The sequence below is a fragment of the Betta splendens genome, chromosome 5 (assembly GCF_900634795.4).
Source record: "Betta splendens chromosome 5, fBetSpl5.4, whole genome shotgun sequence".
Classification (NCBI taxonomy): domain Eukaryota; kingdom Metazoa; phylum Chordata; class Actinopteri; order Anabantiformes; family Osphronemidae; genus Betta; species Betta splendens.
Window position 1 is genome coordinate 15,488,414 of NC_040885.2, and position 23,200 is coordinate 15,511,613.

The 23,200-nt window shown below is 50.5% G+C and overlaps 1 protein-coding gene across 3 annotated transcripts in view; it reads left to right on the forward strand.

Annotated features, from left to right (window-relative positions):
- Positions 1-23,200, forward strand: part of asic1b (acid-sensing (proton-gated) ion channel 1b) — a 99,568-nt gene that overhangs the window by 60,914 nt on the left and 15,454 nt on the right. The window contains exon 1 of one of the 3 annotated variants that reach the window (XM_041070751.2): positions 6,124-7,278. The exons of 1 other annotated variant lie outside the window; for it this stretch is intronic. In XM_041070751.2, the coding sequence (XP_040926685.1) occupies positions 6,622-7,278 (657 nt within the window). In that variant the 5' untranslated portion in view covers positions 6,124-6,621. Of the gene's footprint in view, positions 1-6,123; positions 7,279-18,959; positions 19,677-23,200 lie in introns of those variants that run through there. One more of the 3 variants, XM_029149757.3, reaches the window with a different exon arrangement.

The following is a 23,200-nucleotide window of genomic DNA, read 5'->3' on the forward strand; positions in this document are numbered from 1 at the left end:
AATCTCATATAGTGAGCCCCTGTCAGGCCCTGTCCAGACCCTAATCTTCACTAGTTGATGGTTCTCTAATCTTTTCACCATCTACAACTCATTGAAGGCTTAGGAGGCGAAAGTAAGGTGTTAAACGTTGCATTCATTTTCGAGGCCCCGCTGCAACGCCACAGAAGACCATTTTTATCAGTTTGGGAGTGACACGAAGCCAAACAAGCTTTAAACGTGTCTCCAGTGAAGGACGGGGGCACATAATCACAACCTGAGTCATGTTTCTGTTAAACACAGACGCCTGAGAAAAGAACAAAAAGAACAAGTTAAAGCTCTCTTCTATTCATGACTTAATTGACTAGATGTTACTCATCATTCTGTTTTTAGTTCTGGCCCTGAACGGTGAAGTCAAAAGTTATGAAGCCGCTGCCTAATGCTGATCGGTGCAGTTTTAAAGGAACGGTCACACAGGGACGGGCTCCGTCTGAACCTGTTGAACGTATCGGTCCAGCTCCGCTCCGGCGTGAGGACGGACATTGATTTGGAATCAGAGACACGTGCGGAGCCGCGGCGCAGCCGACTCGTGAGCGGTCCCTCCGACAGATTGAGGACCGGCCGTGGAAGCGGCCCTTGGGCGAGCGCGCGTGATCAGCGCCTCGCCTGCGGTCGCCGAGGGCTCTCCTCGGCTTTGACGAATTTGCAGTTCCACTCAAAGATGCGATTTAATCTGCTTAGCAAACGAGCAGAATCAAGTCTGGTTTGGAGAAGTGATGAGTGAGTCGGGCCCCCTGCGTTGGCTCTTTTAGTCCTGCAAATAAATCGAGGTACTCTCAATAATGTAGTTATAAACTCCCCGTTGGAGCGCCTGTCATATTATCGGACATGACAAATGGGCCCAAGCTCGTGCATCCGGCTGCGCCCCCCCCCCTTCATTCCCTCGAGTCTTTTTTGCACCATCGCTCTCTCTGTGCTGCTCTACTTCGCCTCCTCCCGGCTCAGGTTTTCTTGGAGGTGCCGCTGAACCCGCCGGGTGCTCAGACGTCGGCGCGTGGTTGGTCTCGTTGCGCGTGACCCGTCCGTCAGCCGCCGATGAGCGCCTGCCAGCAGAGCGGGTCCGGCATGTGTGCGAGCGTGACCTCCAGTCGTGCTTTGACGTGCATGTGCACAGCTCCGCTGATGTGTCCCACAGCACCAGTGTCCTGACTGAGTGCAGGGTGAAGCTGACGCCTCACTCATAGCACTGACTTCATCTTGTCCCTTTGGAATTAAGGCGTGTGCTCGAAAATACTGTACGCCGCATCATTAGATGATATGATGAATAGGAACTAGTGTGGTTCATTGTTTACATCTCAGCATTAGGTTTGTATTTGTATTTTTGAAGTCGAGTCACAGTCACAATTCACGGCTGGTTTCAAGCAACTCGAGTCTTATTTTAGAGCCGTGCAAAATTAATGGCATTTGTTAAGCAGCCATAATGAAAGCGATGCACGGAGGCCGGACTCGCTGCAGACGCCGCATCCGAAGTCGGACGGACGGAGCAGCGCGCCGTAATAAAGCCGGCAGCGCGAGCAGCACAGTAAATGTCACCGTCCTCACGTAATTCCTGCATTATTTGCATTGGTGTCAGACAGAAATAATGACTGGACGCAGACAATAACATGTTGTGTCTGAGCTAAAAAAAAAAAAAAAAACACACCCTGGACTTTCAAAACACAGCCTCAGCATGTCGGTGTATTATAATATGTATGCGAGATGCCAGAGAAATAAGCCCCATTGCCTATGGCGAGAATTTAGGCCCAATGAATGCATGCACGCGTGCCCAGGGTGTTTATCGATATGTGTGAAAGGATGCACATGCTGCTGAAAGCAGACGGAGTAATCACTGATATTAGTGCCAGGATCCCCGCGCCGCGCGCCTCCGGCCCGGCCCTGATGAATTGGCTTTATGAAAACGCCACACAGTGACACATTCAGACCGTGGAGCTTCATAACCGTGCTCCTCTGTGCCCCTAAAAGACCCCCCCCCCCCCTCCTCCCCCGCCCCACTGATAGGCATCTGGGTACCAGAGGGAGAAGGGGAGAAAATGTGAGAGATAAAGTCAAAGTGAATCAAACGGAGGCGGAAGCAGCGAGGGCTGATTTGGAATAAAGGCCGACAGGAGACAGAGGGGAAGCCGGCTGTGGAGGAAATGGCCCGGACTCGGCGATAATCACGTTCAGAGGGGAACCGGTGTCACTGTGTAATGCGGCGGGACAGAAAGCCAATCACACCCGGCTCGCTTCACATTTAACGTGTCAGTCAGAGCCGGCGACGACGCCACGCTCTGATGTTTGGGACTCTGATCTGGACAGGCTGGCGTTTCCATGGAGGCCATTGATTTGAAAAAAGCGGGAGTATAATACGGCCATTGATTTCTGCTCCCTTCGACTGCGGCTATGAATCCCATCTGGTGTCCATGTCCGACTTCAATGCGGTGCTAATTACGCTGACCTTAACATGGCCGGGTCTGTATCTCCCAGTCAAGTCTCCTGTTATTGTCTTTGCTTTAAACCGGACGCCTCCGGTGGTCGTGCTGCCGCCAGCAGCTGCTCATCATTAGATCCCCATCACAGCATAGTGGGAATGTCTAGAACCTCAAAAATATCAACCTCGCTGCTCGGGAGGCAGCCTCCTGTAGCTCGGCCTGGAATGAACCAATATTTGTGGCGTGTTTGACTTCAGAGTGCTTTGCGGTGAGGGCGTCTGTCCCCCGAGCCTCTGTTGTTTCGTGCGGCCGAATTCCGTTTGATATTATTTATTTTTTCACGTTTCAGCCGAGTGACAAACACCAGCGTTCACGCGCCTCAGCTGTTTCTTAACAGAGGAGAGAACAGAGCCACGCTGATTAATCAGTGAAATTACATGATTGTCTTCTGTCTTTCATTATGCCGACTAGGACCGGTCTCTGACTTTCCCTTGGCGTCTGGTATTAATGAATTATTACCCACACAGTATTCAGTGCGTTAATCAACACGGGCGACACCGGGGAGATGCTGTTCGTCGGCTCTGTGGTTGTCAGTGCTGCGGTTTCAGCATCGACGAGCTGGAGCTGCATAAAACATCTGACCTTCAGTTAACTTGCTATTGACTGAGGCTCGTCTGAATGATGACTCATGAATCGACATGATTAAAGTCACATGGCCTGAATGGGCGGTCCGTTCGTCGCCAGGCTGAACGTGCACATGTGGTGCGGCCAGATGTTTGCCTCGCGGGAACGACTTCTTCTCGTTTTTGTGTAGTTTGTTGCCGTTATCATCACAGCGACGGGTCTCTTATTATCAGCCGCATCCGCCGCTGAAGTTCTGTGCCACCTCCGCACCCCTTGATGTGAGATATGTGTTGTTTGGCCACAGCAGCTCACTTAGAAACATGTCATTTCCCTCCATATTGTTTCCTCCCAGCAGGGCGGCGAGCGTCGCACCGCCGTGCGTGGCTGATATCGGCGGCCCCTGTTGAAAGGTGAGGGCTGAATATTGCGTTTTGCAGAGGAGCATCATTTCCTTTGGCCTCTGCCTCGTTTGTACCGCGGCTTCTCCTGGGATTGCGGCGACCCCGGTGCTTGTTTACGCGCGCTTTGTTTTTCGTTTTTTTTTCTGTGCAGGACGAGTCGGTTGAATCCCACAATGGCCTGAAAATAGGAACGTTAGACTAGTGATTGAACACTGCTTCTGTTTTTATCATCATCTGTCGTCTGTCTTCAATTCGAATCCTGACCCGAGTCGCGTTTGAGGTACATGCACACGTTCAGTCTCAATGTCTGCGTGGGAACATATAGAAGCATATGGGTGTTTATACATGTGAGTGTGTGTTTGTCAATGTGTGACTATATGCATGTTCTGAGTAATGGGCTTTGTGCATCCTCTCTCGCTGATGGCCAGGATGTATCCATGGCAACGCCAGGTCGATCGTAGCTGTAAGCGGAGCTGGTGAGAGGGACTTGAAAGGGAGCGTTAAAGCTGTGCTCTCATCTGCCCCGCGCTCCTCTGGCTCCGACCGTGGCCAAATGCGTGGCCTTGTTGGAATCCCAGCCCCCCGGGGGGGGAGGTGTTGGGGGGGGGGGACCGTAGCCGCCGCCGAGGACGCCAGCATCACAACACTGCCACCTTTTGACCCGGCGCGAAAGCGTCCCCTGGAAACGCGCTTAGATTTGAGTCTCTGCTCGCGTGTCCCTTCGCCCTATTTTTAGGCTTCGTTTATGAAATCAAGCGGTTGTTTGTGCTGGCGCCGCAGCAGTTGGAAGTTGAGAGATGACAGGAAGTGAAGGGGCAGATGGGGAATACGCAGCAGATTTGAATTGGTTAATGGCCCTGAGGCCACCAGAGTGGCCCCTTTTAAGACACACACACACACACACACACACACACACACACACACACACGTGCGCCCTGGAGGTGGTTAATGAATGCAAAGGTGGCCTCTCCATAAGGTGTGATGATAAAATGTGGTTTTAGAGCAGGATATGTTTTGTATAAAATTTATATCTGGTTCAATGTCTTCTTTTCCGTCGAGCTCACTCTCACCGGTGGCAGCATCTTGTAGAAATCACGCTGAAAGAGCAAACCTGCGAGGTTTTAGTGGAACAGCTCGTGCCGCACGCAGCACAGACAGACAGTACTTTTGGTGTCTTCGTTTCCAACCTGCGCTGTCAGAAGTCACGTCTTTGGATGCTTCTTCCACGTGCCGCTGCTGCCCCCTAGTGGCCATCACGTCACCTTCACCCAGGGTTTCAAAGCAACGCGGGATGACAAAGGATTAAAATGGCAATGAAACGTAAATGAATGGAGAAGGAATGAACAGGACGCTCGTGTGTCCTTTTGTGCAGTGTGTACGTCACAACAGATTTCCTGCAGCCCCGCGTGCGTCCATAAATCTGCACTGACAGGGTAATAAGGATATTTTGGCCGAGCGGACATGAACCCAATAATCCAGCTGTATCCATTGGGTCACTGAACTATTTTGCACAGCTTAATCTCCTCCACAGCAGTTTCACAACTTGCCATCTTGTGCCAAATCGGAGACGCCGGTGTGAATATTCATGCGGCCGCAGCTCCCGCCGCGCCGGCGATGCAGCCGAGGGAGCGCCGCGACCTTCTCGCCGGGTCAGGCTGGAGGCTGGAGGCTGTCCAGCGATCGCTAATGCATATTCAAGACGCGGAGGTTATCGGCGAGCTGCAGTCAAACAGGGTTGGAGACGGAGACGGATCAAGGCCAAGACACGGCTCCTTTGTTTGCTCTCTTATCAGCGGTAGTTATTTCATGGGATGGACCATATTCACGGCTACCACTAAACACACACTGACCGAGCCCACTGCCTTTCTCGCCCTCTCACTCGAAATTGCACGATTGCACGTCCCCCCACACTGGTGTGCTGTTATAGTTTGGAAGCCGGGCTCATTGGATGGGTTGGGTAATGTGTTTTCCACTCGACCGTTCCTTAGAGGTATCTGTGGCATCATTATCTGTAGGTTCTTATTGTAAGGATCACCGTTATGCCCCTAAATGTGTCTAGCATTTCATTTTCTGGCACCACCATGTTTCTGAAACTAATCTCCTCCGTCTAATGGAGGTGGATCAATACAGATGGATTGGTCTCTTACATTTCCTTTTCATATCACAACCAACGCCGCCTCTGGGATTCTGCATTTATCTCCATATTAAATAATGAGAGGATCCATTTATGATGGGCCTTTTTCCCATCTCTCTCCGCTTCTTGTATATATTTGCTTTCAGTTAATCTGCTTTTACCCAGAGCCGCTTGCAGCTAGATGGGGGTTTGTAATTCGAAAGAGATCCGCTGTTAAAAGAGCCATTACATTGAGACAACACTGAACAATGAGCAAATGGAGGCCCTGATTAAATTCCTTGACTTTCCTTCTTGGCAGCTCTTCTGTTCCAGCCTATTTCTTGATTAGAGATCACACATGAGTTTAGCTTCTTCTCTTTTAAAGAATTCTGTAAAAGGACACGCTGTGTAGTGTCGTACTTTAGTTTTTAATTAATCTAAGTTTAAAAAAGACCTTATTATTTATGTATAATATAAGTAATAAAACCATAAATCTTCCTCAGTTGCTCATAGGTTCATTAGTATCATTTGCATTTGATTATACTGGGCTGAGATCATTTTCGAAGGGAGCAGTGAGGTCGTGCCAGTGAACTCAGCAGAAATAAATCGCTTGTTTGGTGCTTTTTCAGCTGCACATTAGCTTCCATTCCCTCACTTTCCCCCTCCCACTGCGTCAAATCTCCAGATTTTTTTTTTTTTTTTCGGGAAATGGCGAAACCCTGCCCCGGCACAGTGACCTGTAGCCGGGCCCTGTGGGAATATCCCGTGTCCAATACTCCTTGTGATCTCACATCATTCCCCCTCCCGCTCCTTGTTATCTTCTTCCACTTGTTCTTTTCTCTTTGGAGAATGCTCTGGGCTCTGCCCCCCAAGACAAAAGGACGAGCCCTTGCAGGTGTGAAGAGTGCGCGTCTCTGGTCTTTGACTCGTCACTTTACGGCGGTTTTCTCTCGGCCTCGGCTTCCTTCCTGATTGTGGATAATTTCACTGCTTCAGGACTTGGTCAGAAACTAGCTTTCCTCCCCCGGCCGCCACCATGCCGGTCCGGATCGTGTGCTCCATCTCCTTCTCGTCCGATGACGGCAGGGACTATTTCGACGACCACTACAAGCGCGTCAAGAAGAGCCACGGCGGCGGCGGCGACTCGCAGGAGTACCTGGAGAGGTGCAGTCAGGTCGGGGACTACGCCGAGGAGGAGGAGGACGGCAGCCAGGTGCAGGACCTGGCGGCCTTCTTCGGCGGGTGCTCCCTCCACGGCGCCAACCACGTGTTTGTGGAGGACAAGAAGTTCAGCGTCCGTGAAGGTCTGTGGGCGGTGGTCTTCACCATGGCCCTGTCTGCCTTTCTGTACCAGGTCGCTGACAGGGTCATATACTACCTGCAGTACGATCACATCACCATGCTGGACGAGAGGACCGCCAGCAACATGACCTTCCCGGCGATCACCATATGTAATTACAACTTTGTTCGGAAGTCTCAGCTGAGCTACAGCGACCTGATCTTCATGGGGCCCCTGCTGGGCTTCGAGGAGGGCATGGCGCCGGGCTTCCCCCTGGCGCCGGAGCCCGACCGCCCGGAGGGCTCGCGCTTCAGCCTGGACGAGTTCTACACCCGGACCCGGCACCGCTTAGAGGACATACTGCTGGACTGCCAGTTCCGAGGCGCGCCGTGCAGCCTCGACGACTTCAGGGAGGTAAGTTACGACCCCACAGTGAGACGTACGCCTGAGTATCGTACATAATAACGGAAAAACTCTGCAAGTATGTATCTTAGTGACTTTTACTTTAAATTCACTGGTAATATTTTATATGGGGATTGAAAACTGGAATGTGACCAAATAACGCTTAAATGCCAGGATAGTAAAACTGAATGACTTAGTGGGAACTCGTGTCGAAAACAAAGAGTGTTTATTGCTGTGACTCAGTTACGTACAATTGGAAGGCGCCGCTTTAAATAAAATGTTTTTCTAAGTCAGCACGTCCACTTCAATAAAACTCCACTGTAAATAAAAGCGAGTAGACGCAATAAAAGCAGGTCCCATTACTTAAAGTGGCACACTGACATCGAGCTGATGTTACTGAACTCATCAGACTCTGTGGGCTCAGATCAGACCGAGGGCAGCCTCCTGTTGGACTCCTGCACCCAACATTTGGTATGTTTTATTTTGTGCACGTCAGACAACACTGGAGGAATACAGATTCTCCAACTAATGCAGAAAATATCCAGCTATCGGTCTATTGATCTGCTTGACCTTTGCACAGTTAGCTAGGGCCAGACTGTTAATGGATGTACTAGAGTTACCGGAGCTGCAGATACATCAGCGTGTAAATGCGGGGACATGACTCATTATTCCTTTTTCAGACTTGATGAACACGTGTCCTTTGTTTTGCGGCGTTTGCACGGCACGAGAATGAAAAGTGAAGTAGCCGAACGTTGCGTCCTCCATGATGATCAGATGAATATTGATTTTAGCCACTACGAGAAGTCTCTCAAAATTATTTATTTATAATAATGTCATAAACTCATTTATTTCCACCGGGAAGATTGAAACGCGAACCGGAGCCGAGCGACACGGCATTAAACATTTAAAGCCTGTCTAAACATGTGCTTTTTCATCAGGAGGCTTCTGCTCTGACATTATGGGAGCAGCACGGGTTCCTTCCTGTCCACACTCACTCCAAAGGCTTTAAATAGTCCGTACGTGGACGTGAAGCTGGCTGAACATAAAAGTTCCCTGTGCTTGTTGTGTCACAACACATGGACACATGAAGTATTAGCGCACAAAAACAGAGAGCAACGTGTCTTTGACAGCAGACACCGGGTCTCATTTTGATTCAGGTTTCAGCATCTTATCCAGGCAGAAATTGAAAAACGCTCCGATTGTGTAATCAGTGTCCTAAATTGGAATAAAAAAGAATTATGCTCTGTGGCCAACGTCCTTGAGGGGGAATGGGACCAGCAGGCGTCCTCTGTCCATGCGCTTTTTCAAAGACAAATTCTGCCTCTGCATCGACAGGATGCTTCTTACGTCGCATTGTCATCACGACAGATTCTGGCGTTGAATATAGCATCGAACTGTGTGAGTCTTATTCAGAGCTGCTGTTGGTTTGTGAGGAAGTCGCAAACCAACATGGTGGTTGTTTACACCGGGTGTGAGTCGTGTTCCTGCTTCGCGTTAAGGCGGCGAGGCCAAAACCCTGACTAAAACATCCCCTGTCGAGTCTAATGGTAGTAGATGCAGCCGTTCTCACTTTCATCTGTGTTGGACTAATATGACCATCGATCGCTCCTTCGGCTCATGCGCCTCACCCTGGACCTGCTTTCGCACAGGTTTGAAGCGAACATGTGTCTGGTTGGAGACCCTCGCGCTTTGAAGGCTGCTTTAGACGATCTGCTGGTGCTGGCGTAAAAAGGTTCTTTTCTTTACTGATTATGCGACAGCTCGACATCAGCAGGGACATTTTAAGGGCTGCTGCAGAAACTCAGCACCCAGTAAGCAGCAGTTTAGTAATACCTTCATCAGCTGTACAACTTTAATGACTGCAGTTCTGGCACTGCCAAAGTGAGAATGATCCTCCGGTGCTGCGCTTTACATTGATTTTTTTTATTCATTTATGTATTTAATTTGGAAGCAGAGGTCTCCGATGGACTGTTTGATCATTTCGCCCCGGCAGGAAATGCAGCATTTACAGCTGCAGGTCCGATCGATTCTGAAACCTAGGATGCATTAATACATTGACATCCAGTATGTTTACAGATGATAAATGAACCAGACGTCTGGTTTGCGTCTCAGTCATATCCGCAGTCAAGGCTGATGGGGGTTGAACATGCACGGAACATCTGTAGTGGTTCCACCCTGACATTACAGCCTGCGATGATGCAGTTTGATTGGATTATTCCACTAATGTCCCACTGCTCCCAGTGAGAAGAGTTGTTTATCGTGCCTGCTAGAATCGCTCCATAGCTGCTTCTGCAGACCGATGGCGTCCTGTCTCCTTTAGTCTCCGGGCTTTTCTGTCGCCTCCCCCTCTGCTCTGCTCTCAGTGAGGCTGGGTTAATGCCCTGCAGACGGATGGCTCAGGTTGCAGGAGTTCTGTCCCGGGGCAGAATGTGAGCCCCCCTCGGCGCAGTGATCCAAGCCTCTCCTTCCTGCCGTCGCCCCGGCCCATTGGATACCGCTTGTCTTTTTCAGCACCGTCGACAGCTTCGGCCAGTGGCTCCGGTTGCACCCGTCCCCCGTCTCCTCCTCGGACTCGGGCTCCACCGCCGAGAGTCTGCGTTCGAACTCGCCATCTGGCTCCGAGCTGTAAATGCGGTCACGGCTCGGCGCGTCTTTCACGCAGCCGCTGGAGGAGATTGTATCAGGGAAAGTGTAATGTAATTATGTCTAAACACATGCCACGATACATTAGATGTTAGGATATTATTGCAGTAGATCAGTTCCAGCGATGCTGATGTGGCACAGTTACCATCAGGTCTGGGAGAAACTCAATTTGTTCCCTGTGGCCTGCGAAGCAACAGTTACTCTGCACCTTGTGCAATTAAGCTAATTAAACTGTCACTTCTTCAGATAGAAATTGATCTTTGTGCCGGTGTTTGTAATGCACAGTCATTTTGTGATTCATTTCATTCGCCGTCGGACAAGTTCAACGCGTTCTTCGGAGCGTGATTTATGTTGGATTCTCGCTGTTTCATTAGTTGGGGCGAAAGTCCGATCCGTCCGTGCAGGGAGTCCACGGAGGAGCCTGGCGTCGTCTGCTCTCCTGCCACGCCTGACCCCGTGTGAGCCAACTAATGCCTTTCAGAGTCTGATAAAGCGCGGGCTCAGCCAGAAAAACGGTCACTACGGAGTTTGGAAAAGCTCGCCTCGCTGAAACGCCTCCTCTCCTGCGAGAGGTGACAGCGCAGCGGCATCAAATATTAATGGCAACGCAGACGGCTGTCTGTGACTCTCGCTGCTCGTTTCGGGCGTTATTAGCCTTTTTAAAGATGAGAAGGTCACGGGGGTCTGCTTTTAGCCACAGCCTTAGGCCGTCACAATTACACTTTGTGCAGAGAAGAAAGTAGAAAAGAAGTAGCTCACATTAAAGACCAGCGTATCAAATAAAATACCCGTGTTTCTTTTTCTCCACACAGTCTGATCTAATTAACACAAGACATCTGATACTCATTAATCTGCCTCTTTTGTCTCATTTTGCTTGCTACACTTTTAGTTTTTGTCGCTGCCATGTATTTCCATCAAAGGTGATCACTAGGGGGCAGTGTTTTACAATTATTATGCCACCCAAACAAGCTTTCATGGGCTTTTTTGGCATTAACACTGCTGCATGATGTTTTTTTTAAGACACGAGTCTCAAATAGACTTAATCCCATCTCTAAAGGACCCTTTGATTCCCGATACAGTGGAGCGTCAGAGTCTATCGGCTGCAGTGACCGCTATCCAGTTTTAGTGCCATTTGGAAGCTGCCAGTGAAAACCCAGTGGATGGATGCGGAAAGAACTGTTTTCACAAGGGATTAAAGACTATTTGTGTGTTGTGGGGATTAAAAAATAAATGTCTCGAATCAAACATGAGCTGGGTTTTTTTCCTCTGTCCCTTTCAAATCCCACACTATCTGTGTATGATAGGACCTGCGTCCATTGGGAGACAGACGCCGACTGTGTCCCGTCTCTCTCTTCCAAATAGACACAGTTAAACTTTAAATTGCTTGTCCGTCTTCTTCTGAGCTTGGCAACAGGAGGTGCAGCAGCACTCATTCACTTTTAAGATGAGTCCAGCGGGACGGAAAGTCTGCGTCATTTAAATTGGACAGATACACCTCTACCTCTCTTTAATACCGGCCAAGTTCACATAACACAAATGCTAATGAATCGTTAAAGTGACAGAAATGGGGAGAACTTTGACTTTCTCCTCTGACTAAGATAAATTGCACCTAATGATGTGAAAATGAGGGATACCTCTGTCTTTGCTGGAGCAATTATAAATGAATAAGACGCATGACAAGTGTCCTTTATGGGGCCAATAGCCACTCACTAGTTGCTAATTAGGGTGATGAGAGGGCCTTAATTGCTTCCAGTAGGATTGTTCCTTGTACCTTCGTTGCAGCTGGAATAAAACATTTGGCTCCAAATGACAGGGTGGATGTCAGAGGAGAGGAAGAAAAGACGAAGGCCGGCGTCCTTTTAGGAACACTGGGCTGCGTCTGCCTTTGTGTTGCATGTATGAGAGTGCAGACGGACCTTGGAAGATGCACCAATAACTCTCTCAGAATGAGAAAAATATCTATTGTCAGGAGGCACATGCTCAAGTACAAACGCATGCGGCTCATGGGTTTTTGTGTGGCGTGTTTGTGGTAAAGCCGGGGATGTGCTGTGGCCTTAGCCCTGGATTCTCATAGATCACTGCCTCCACCGTGGTGAAGCAGGGCTGCTTCAGTAAGCAGTGGAATCAGCAGCACACCTCACTTCACCCTGGACGCGTGTGTGTCTGTGTGTGAGGAGACAAAAGCAGACGGATAAAGACAGAGGCCTGTTCTGGAACTGTGTTGACCAGGTTCTGGGCCAAACTGGCGGATACACAAACACCCCAGACTTAGTTTATCTTTCCACCGGAGTGGTTTTTCTGGCCACATGACAAATGAAGTACTGTAAAATGTGCTGCTGGGTCGGCACGGTGGGTTTTATCGCGGCGTGTTTGGTGAGATAGGGTTGTGAGATCAGTGGCCGGATCGCTCAGTAAAACCACAACAGAGATGTAAAAGATAATGAGTTGGGTGGAAATTCATTTTGGGTTCGACGGTACGAGCGGTCGGCGGCGGCTTCGCTGTGGCTGCGTGTGTCGCAGCAACGACGGGGTCAAAACCACAAACTGGGCCTCGTGCAAAAACGATGGTGTGATGATTCTCCACAGGTTTTGTTCACTGAGTATTAAACTCTCTGCTGCAGTTATAGTGTATCAGATTTTAATCCTGGACAATGATCTGCAACCTTGATTTAGAGAACGTGCGCAGTTGGCTTCAGTAGGAATAACTGGCAAACAGTGACAAATGCAGAGCCCAAATCAGAAACGGTGTAGACTTCACGGCCGTTCAGACAAATCTGAAGGCGATTCTGTGTGTCAGTGTCAGCGTCAAAGCACTGCTGCGAAGCTCAATGGGTTGGAGCAGAGGCCTAAACTGTAAACAGGCCTTCGCTGGGCTGATATTAGACTGCAGGCTGTTCGTGGAGCGGCCGTTTCATCTGCGAGTCAGCGTCTGAGCCGGCGCCGCAGCCCTTTGGCAACCGGAGAACAGGTTGATTGCATTCAGTGCCACTAAACTAAACGGGACACCTGATGCAGCGAGGGCTTCCCCCTCCATTCAAAGCCCCATCTCCCTGTTTGCGGCTTCATTTCAGAGCATTATGTTCACCCCCCCCCCCCCCCCCCCCCCCAGAGCAGGACGAAAACAAATTTCACGCCAGCAATTACTAGCAGTCGCCCCAACGTTCGCCCATTTTACACCCAAGCACACGCGTCAGCCATCATACTGCTGTCAGCAAACCCAGTCCAAAGGGACCGGTGCAGGCCGAAATTAAATAAAAATGAAAGATCCATTTAGGTGCAGCCCGCCGTGCTGCAGGCTGTGGGCTGTCGGTTTCATCCTTCCTGGCAGTCTGATCTTCCCCCGTGTGCATGTGTGTGTATTTTCCTAAAGGGTTGTCAGCCAGCTGGACCACCGTCGAGCATCCTTCGTTAGTCCAGCTTTCACTGCATGTCTGACATCTCCCTGACATAAGATGTAGCACACACACACACACACACACACACACACACACACACACACACACACACACACACACACACACACACACACACACACACACACACACACACACACACTCACCTCTTGCCAGCAGTTTAACAAGCTGCCAGTGTGTTTGGTGCAAAACAAGTCTCAGGATGAGGAGAACAAACACTGTATTTGGACATATATAAATGTTGGTGAAGGGCTGGAGCAGAAGCAGCGCGTCCGTGTCTTCCATCTGTCAGACCATGCTGGTTAATAACTACTGAGAAGCCTGTGATTGTAAGTGATGTGCTTTAGCAGCGTAGGGATTGGAATTAATAGCACGTGACAGGAGATCTTCTTGGGAGCTCAACAGCTGAGAAATTAAAAAAGCAAGCTTTTATTTTGAAAGGGTCAGGCGTCTTTGATAGAACTTGTATCTTAGGTTGTTAGGATAATAGAGGAGACTTTTATTTCTTACATCTTCGTACTATTTGTACTATGCATTTGTCTTCTCTATAGGTGCCTATTGTTTCGTGCTCTGTAAACACCCGTGTCTCAGTCCTGCTGTTCAGCATAAAACGATGTACACAGCCCAGCGCCGCCGACATAGAGGCCCGAGCAGTCAGCTTTGAATAACAGCAGCGAGTTTCTCAAATCCACTTGCTTTTGACAGCCACACAATTTTGAGCCTCGGTAAAGGAAACTCACCTCCGCGGCTAATAAAACAAATGGATGGATTTAGTTTTACAGGGGAATTCATTTGTAAATGTCAGACAGAAAGGAACCATTTATTTCACAAAGGGCCGTTCATTCATTTCTCCCTTAGCGGCAAATAGGAGGCACGGGGGCCTGTGGGGACCGGGCGGCTGTTTGCCATAGCTCGCGGCCGCACTCTGAAAGTCATTCATCAGAACTATTTCCCCTCTCCTAAACTCTCCCGGCCCGGCTGTCGAGATGCTGCCGAGATGAATTAGGAGCGTCACCCCGCGTCTCCCTCGCGGGCAGGCGCACGCACGCACTCCCGCGGCCCCTTGGGCTGTAAATACAAATCTGCTCCATCCAGTCACACTACTTATACAGTAGCAGCCCTGCACGCCTTTCCAGACCAGTGCCTCGGTGTATCACAGGTTGCTTTACATGGTCGTGCTGTCACAATATGAATAAGAGGCTTTTGAGCCCACCCTGTCCACAGCAGCGTGGTGTTATATTAGCCAAGCCTGCTGAGATGTGATTCCCCGGCAGCCTTTCCCTGTGTGTGAGCGCGTGCAGCCGCAGCGATATCGCGGCGCTTTATTTTTTAAAGGGCTTTAACGCAGCCCAATGTCTCGCAGGGGAGTCTTTTACATGTTACTTTTAAAAGAGCTAAAAGGCTCCACGCTGTGCCTGAATCGGGCCTATAGCTCCTCTAATGTACAGTCGCTGTAAAATGGGTCAACGTGGGCTTTTAAAGTACCACAGCAAACTTAATATTCACAAGATTTTATATTTATCGCCATAAACATGAATATGTTAATTTGTGAGGTTGTTTTTGATAAGCTTCTAAAAATGCTTTTACCACAAACTAATAGTTTATTCTTCGTGAAGCCATTTTTAGGTGTATTGATTTAGTGATTTTAAAAATCTACATTAATATATCGAACACTGAGACAACCTGATCCTTGGTCTTTGAATGAATACTAAAGGAAAATAATAAGTTTGTTATTGTCTTGTAACATGTACTTTACTATTCAATCACTGTTAGCGGTTAAGCTTGTTCTACTGGAACTGGATAAACTATTACTAGAGTTGAAAAACCAGGGTTATGTATTTGTTTCCAGCACAATGTGGCTCCTGCACGCTGCTGTCCAGGTCTCTGTCTCTACAGCTCCCGTCTCTCACTTACTTGTCGTGATGCTCAATTCAACCTTAAAGCGCCGCTGATTCAGAGGAAACGTGGTCTATATGTGACATTTGTCCCTCACACCTGACCATGTGTGCACTTATCCTCCAAGTTGTCTGTGTAAACCTGCATCTGCTCCCCTGACGGCCGCCGCGGCCACGCTGCTGCTGCCTCCGCCCCTCTGTCTCCCTCTGGGCTGTCCTTGGTTCGCCTCCCCGCTCCTCTGCCGGTTCCCTTGTGGATGCGTTGGTGCCAAACAGTCCCGGCAGGAGACGGAGAGGAGAAGGAAGCGACCAAAGGAAGCAGAGAGAATACAGAGATCACAGAGAGAGAGGAGGGAAGCGGAGAGGAGAGTGTGTGTGTGTGTGTGTGTGTGTGTGTGTGTGTGTGTGTGTGTGTGTGTGTGTGTGTGTGTGTGTGTGTGTGTGTGTGTGTGTGTGTGTGTGTGTGTGTGTGTGTGCGTGCGTGTGAGGATGCAACATGTTTATGTAACCGCATTCAGCGAACGTCGCTGGGAGTCCACCCCACACGTGTCAAGGTCCACACCGGGCCGGCCCCCAACCCGGTCCGGACCCGGCGTGACAGGTTGATGAAGTGCTGAGTGCCTCGGCATCTCGGGGCGCCAGCAAACAAACCTCCTGCCGTCACTGACACAGACGCGCGTGCGACAAACGGCTCGTCTTCGCACAATAGAAAGCCCCTTCGTAACGGGAGGCAGTGTCAGCATAGAGAACACACAGAGAACAAGACATAACACGCTGCATTGTTCCCCGGACGTCTCTTCATACAGTGGAAATGTGCACGTGCGCCTGACGACCTTGGAAGGAGGAAAAAACGAGACTGGAGCGAAATAGAAAGGGAAATAAGTGAATAGGTAAATAAATCTACCGAGCACCAAGACAATGAGAATGTGCTGCATCGGCGTAAAGCCACGTATGAACATACTGAAGGTCGGAGCTATTCAGAGGTTCATCGTTTCAAACCTTCTGGGAGGTGGAATATCAGCGGTGGTTTGGAGAAACTGGCAACGGATGCTGACATTTGTGGATGGACAACGACTCTGTAATTGCACCCGTTTTTGTTTCGTCGTATTGTCGCGGCCGCAAATCGGCTCTCCGCCCCGTCGGCGTGTGAACAAAGGTCCCCGTTAACGTTTCGTCTAACGCTGTAGGTTCAGCCTCAACGGCATCGTTGAAATGACTTCAGCCGAGACGGATTCACGGTCTCAGATGAAGACTGACCTATGATTACTGCTGCTAACCCCATATGTGTGTGTGTGTGTTACCCCTTCAAAGTAATGGCCTCGGGATAAATATACACGATTACAATTAATAGTCTTTTGGCGAAAATGTGCATTTTTCTGCCTAATACAAATAAAAGAGCAATTTGTTTCCTTTCATTTTCTCATTTCTCATTATTAATATTTCTCCCATTTATCCATAAGGAGATTCACAGATTACTTTAATATCCAGTCAGTCTAACGGAACATTTCTGTGTGTCTTGGATGCGTAGGTAGTAATAAACTTCAGACGCTCCCCCGACGTCCGCTAACAAATATGTCTGTGTGCTTTCATAATGGCTTCATTAGTGGAACTCTTAAACCGCGGCTCCGGAGCCACGTGCATTTGTTATTCTGCTGTTGTTACATTTGCTGTGGGAATGCGCTCCTCTGTCAAGCGAGTACATCATTATCCCTTCACCCAGACGGATTAGAGGCTCTCCTCCAATATGGCCCTCTCCATGAGCTGGCTGGGGAGAGGGGGGTTCAACAAACGCTGCTAAATGCCAGGAGTGGCAGGATCCACCTCCACTCAACCCCCCCCCCCACAATCACATTAATCAAGCACATTTTAATTGCCACCTCACCCGTCTTGCACATGTAACGGCTGCGTCTCGCTCGCCCACAGTTGAGCAACCGGTCCCCCTGTCGCCCCTCGCTCATTACAACATGAGTAATCATGGAGTGGACGGCTCGATTGCCCTCAGATGGGACGTGGCGACGGTCCGTCGCTGAGAGAAAAGCTTGAGAAACAGGACAGGTTAAAGTGCCGGCTGCCTGATCCTCAGCCTCATCCTGCTTCAAAACATCCCAGGATGAGTGGAAACGACTGTTTAAGTAGATACAGGAAGAAGAAAATAAGCCACGTTTATCTCCTGGAGTTTTTTTAATCTATATTTGTCCTTGTTTTGTAACATTTTGTATTCTATGAATCCCATCGCACCTGTTGAATTGGCTTGAAGTCTTATCTTGATCAAACACAGGCCCATCGCGCTTCACAAAGGTGTTGACCTTTGACCCAACAAATGGACCATAGTATTACACTATTTGCCCGTTTTCTAATCTGACTGCATGGTGACCTTTGTGTCGTGATGCTGCAGCAACACATTTTCTAGATTTTGACCTCAGTTACTGTTCCAGGACTCGTCTTTTACAAACAGAACGTACGAGACAAGAAACGCCGATTCGTGAAGTTCAGCTCATTCATGCGCGCGTTCTCCTTCCTTTCACCCCATTTCCCTCTTAACTGTTTTATTTTTCTTCCTCTCTCTCAGTTTCGCTTCGAACTTAGAGCGCACACATCACACTGTGTCCAAAAATAGGAGCCGTATGTGGGAATCCGAGCTGCACGGCATCCAGCTTTTTGCTCTGGATTGGAACAAAGTGCGATGAAGACCAACGAGGCAAAAACCACCACTTACCCAACAGACCCCAGAGAGGATGGTGTCCACTAAAGAGCGAGTCAGTGGTGCATTCAGGCCTCCATTACCTGCTTAAAACAGCCTCCCATGTCAAAACCAATCTGGGCTCCACAGAGTCAAAAACCAATGAATCTAACTTGGCCGACTGGGACGGACGCTTTCAAAATGTGCAATATGATTCTTGCTTATTTACCTTTTTGATTTTCCTTCCAACGGTTCAAACACTTGTCAGGAACCTGTCGGGGAGCTGACAGCCACGCGGCTGTTTTTGCCCCCTCCAGGTGTGGATCTGTAATATTCAGAATTCACCAGGTGGAACTGAAGGAGGCTGGACAGACTCCGCAGCATTACCTTCTGTAATGCATTGTTCCGTTTTGAGGAGGAACTGTGGGGCCGGAGGGATTGGGATGCGTGTGTGCGTGTGTGTGTGTGTGTGTGTGTGTGTGTGTGTGCGTGCGTGTGTGTGTGTGTATGTGTGTGTGTCTGTGTGTGTGTGTGTCTGTGTGTGTGTGTGCGTGCGTGCGTGCGTGCGTGCGTGCGTGCGTGCGTGCGTGCGTCTGTGTGTGTGTGTGTGTGTGTGTGTGTCTGTGTGTGTGTGTGTGTGTGTGTGTGTGCGTGTGTGTGTGTGTGATGGACTTGAAAAGGAAGACGAATGGTCTGCGCCCACTGAGGCCAACGATTTCAATCACCAAACAGCACTGGGTGCTCTGGAGAAGAGAGTAGAGGATGAGGGTCCAGGCTGAAATAGAAAACTGACCGTAAAACAGAGCGAATCAACCTGACTGAGGGGCTTTTATCGAATCCACTGTCTGTGGGGCTTTTATTCTTATATTCTATGTAATTTTGATGAAATCGTTTCTTGGACCCTTGTTGCGCCAGAGTCGCTCAGTAAATCCTTCTTCCCTCTCCACCCCCCGGACAAGCGCTGACAAAATACTCCCCCATCACTGCCACAAGCTGCTGCTCAGCGCCTGCGCCTCTCTCTCTCTCTCTCTCTCTCTCTCTCTCTCTCCCTCCCTCGCTCGCTCGCTGTGAAGTCTCTGACAAACAGTAGCCGTCCGAGAGCGCGGAGGCGAGTTTAGGCTCACTCACTGTGACCACGGCGCGCGCCGGCGGTCCTCCAGAATGTGCCAGAGCGACTCGTCCGGGTCCAAAGCGAGACCGGGCTCGCTCGCCGAAGCCGGGAAGCTCTTCCTTAAACACACCACCCTGCACGGCTTGAGGCACGTCTTCCTGAGCGGCTCGTACCCGCGGAGGGTCGCGTGGCTCCTGGCGTTCCTGGCGGCGCTGGCTCTGCTCTTCACCTGGTCGTCCAACCGCGTGCGGTACCTGCTGTCGTCGCCCATGCACACCAAGGCGCACGTGGTTTACGCCAAGCGGCTCGTCTTCCCCGCGGTCACCATCTGCAACCAGAACCTGCTGCTGCCGCGGCGCATGAAGAAGACGGACATATTCAGCGCGGGGAGGTGGCTGGGGCTCCTGGGCTGGAACTGGCAGGTGTCGCCGGCTGCGCGCGAGGCGCTCACGCCTCTGCAGGACGGCGGCGGCGGCGGCGCGGCGGCGGGCGAGCCGCCCTGGTCCCCGCTCTCTCGGATCCTGGACTTCAACCACTTTCTGCCCCCGCCGCGGGAGTCCCAGCCGTCCATGCGGCAGCTGCTGGACCGCCTGGGGCACCAGCTGGAGGAGATGCTGCTGCACTGCCGGTACCAGGGCGAGCTGTGCGGCCCGCGCAATTTCAGCACCGTGAGTCGCCAAAGTTCGGCTCTTTGTCTCCCAACTCCCACCCCCCAACAGGTTGACGTGCGCGTGGACGGCACGCATGGGCTGAGCGAGGGCGAGCCGATTGCGGTGCCCGTCGGGGTGCGTAATTCATTTGTTTGGACGCCTGGAGCCAGTGGGCTGTAACAATGCGCATTTCTCCGCGCCGTTGCCTGGTGATGCGCTTCGGTGCTTCGCTTAACTCTCCGCGTATAGACGCCACTTTAAAACAGCAGCCATTGATCTTACATAATGAGATATCAGCGTACAATATATCTCAATTAGATCGCCGTGTTATTCCTACGGCTGCACAGTTGCCTCTTGGAAGTTATTATAAGATGGCGTTTTTCCTTGGGCACCGGCTTGTTCGTCATTCATGCCTCCTTGTTCACGTCTCCATTGACCCCCCCCCCCCCCCCCCCCCCCCCCCCCCCTCATTTAGCTCCACAGTTCGCTCCCAGGCACAAACACTGGAAGGCTCTGGTTTTACATTCCACACCCAACCAATCCACCGGTGAATAATTCCATCTGACATGATTGCGAAGCCGCCTTCTGCATTCACCATATGGCGCGACCGGGTCCCACCGCCGTCATCCATCACGGCCCGGATCAATGTGTGTACAATTCTGTGCACACACGAGACCAATCTTCCCCTAATGAAGACTTTTGATCCATTTAGCGGCGTTTTTTTACGACGCGCTTCCACGCGGGGTAAGTGGAGGCAGTTGTGCAGGTCAGCACTCCTGTCCTCATTGGCCAAATCTGTTTTCAATTAAAAACATTCTCTCCCGGTGGTTTGAAACCGTGTGAATTTGGCCTCTTGTGTGTTTGACTGTGTGTGTGTGTGTGTGGGGGGTTCGCCTCGGTGGCAGCCCTCGCTCTCTTTATCTTCTCAAGCAACGCGTCAAAAAGCAGTTATTTCCTCACACGTTCGAGAGCCGTGCGTCGGGAACCAACTTATCGCGGTTGAACACATGGCGCCGCGTCTTCTAGGAGCACGGCGTCTCGTCGCGCGGAGCGCTTTGAGGGGCGACCGGGCGGTCTGCGCGATAAACACGGGGCCGAGCGCGGAGTTTGGGGCACATCTGCTTATGCTTTGGTCCGTCCATAATCGATGACTCCCCCGCGTGGCCCGGGTGGGCGTGAGTCAGAGCCACGCATTCAGTCACACTGGAGAGGCTCGCGTGCGTGCGACGGCTCCGTGCACGCTGCTGTGTGGCCTTTACAGGTGCGCCGTTTCCCTCATCCTTGTGAAGCTATGATTTAACAACACGCGCCTCATTTAAATCAGGCAGGCCCCTCCTGACTCGCCGATGCTCCGCCATTGATTTCACTGCCGAACTCTATCCAAGAGCAGTCCGTCTCTGTCTGTCCTGTGCTTCCTATTGATCAGAAGCTTTTCCACCTACTGCTCCTAAATCTCAGCAGAATATCCAACCGAGCCGGCGCCGGCTCTCTACGTTTCCTGTCCAGATAATCAGGCTAACATGTTGTTGTTTTTCTCAGTGTGCTTTGCCAGATTCACGTGGGCCTGTACGTAGGTCAGCCATGTTTGACCGAGCAGCATTAACATTCATCTGATGGCGTTATGTATTGGTCTACTTCATTGGTCTTACTTCACTATAAAATACTTATGTAACTATGTATCAATAGTTTATAAAAGTATATTAACAAAACCCCTTATTAGTGACTAAACTCAACTAAGAATCTTTTTTGCACACGTTTTGAGGGTTTAAAGTAAAAATAGCTGCACGGAACAGCATCGTGTTACGTGGTTGTGACGACCAAGGATGGAGGACCTGCGTCACGCGATCAGGACAAGAACCCAGAGTCAGTCGTGAGCTAGTTCAGCCTTGAGGAGCCTGGAGAACAAGCAGCCTGTGACAGCCCATTGTTGGCTGATAAGTCCATAACCTCCTCTAAAGCAGCCGCTTCTCTACATGTCCCTCGTGAGTAGAAAGAATCTCTGTATTAAATACTTCCTGGATCTTTAAAAACCTCCAGCGTTCCCATTCACACTCACCTCAAGGTTCATTTATTTCCTGTTGCAATAAATTCTCCTTTCACATGTCTGATACACATGAAAGCTCCAAAATAGCAGTTCAATGGTCCTGGAGTGAGATGCTTATGAAACACTTGTTATTCCTATGCTGACGTGTGGCGGGTGCTTTAGATAATATACGGTAATATTAGAGATCAGGGTCCATCTTCTCTGGCAGCAGTCCCTCCCCTCACAGAGGAAGTGAAGTCTCATTATGTGGATACGTGGAAAAGTTATTTGTCACACTTAATTGTCTTCTCATTAAATCTCGTGTTTGTTAAGCGTGACATAATTACATATAACACGCTGAGGTCAACCGCAAATCCTGTTCACGCCGCGTTGCTTCAGCGCCGCATTAAAACCCGGACGCTCTCCCGGAGGTGTGGATTTGCGCGTCGCACCTTTGCGCTTGTGGCGCTGATCTTGAAATCAATGGCGCCGGGTGAAAGTGGCTCCCTGGCAACTTTGGGGAACAGCTTGTGCACCCGTGTCGCATTGTCATGTGAAGCATAGCCGAGGGCCGTCTCCGCAGTCTTGAGCCGTCTCCCTGTGAATTATTTATCGAACAGAGACACGGTGACATTTCGACACCCGGCGAGGACGAGAGGCGCTGACGTCTCTGTCGGCGCGCGTCCTCGTACGTGGGGCACTTTTAAGTGTTTTGTTTGCGCGCGTGCAGAAGTTTTTGTCTGACGAGAAACGCTTGACTCTACTACTACTCGCACCCCTTTTAAAGCTCCAGGGTCTGTGCAAGTTTCAATCCCTTGTTTGTTTGTAGAAGGCTGCGCCTCCAGCTCACCTGGAATAAATTGATTGTTTCCAGATTGGGTTTTTTTTTTTTTTTTTTTTTTTTTTTTTTTTTTTGTGCGCGCACGGTTTGCGCACGTTGCGTCCGGCAGTTTGACGGGCGGACGGTGAAGACGCGCTGCAGAGCTCGCTGCTACAGAGATCCCGACTCCCCAAGGTCACCAGCGGCGCCCACTGCCGCCGGCGCCGCTGCTCTTCTCTCTGCGCATCCAGCGCAATCTCCCGTTACCACAGCAACTCCGGCTGCCAGCCTCCCGTCGTCAGTCACCGCATTATCATGGAGTCGCGCACGCAGATGGCGAGGCAGGGGTGGCTGCACGCGTCCGCGCACATGCAGCACTGTACACACGCGCACGCGGAGAGGCGCGCGCCAGCAGCCTTATCAGCGGCTCCTTGAGCGCCCGAATCATTTTCTCGTTCCAGCGTGAGCCAAATTGCCTCTGTTTCCGAATTTCCAAATGTGTTTCGCACAAATTGCTCTGAGGGAGCTGTAAGTGGGATAAACCTTGAAACGGAGCCGTCCCAGAAAACCGGTGGAAGTGAAAATCCGAGTCTCGTGGCTGTCGCGGCGTCTCACGGGGGCGCATTTTGACGCAACGAGCAGAGAAGAATTTTTCGGCCTGTGCCGTGATGCAGAAGCCGCTGAGAGGTGATGCTGCGT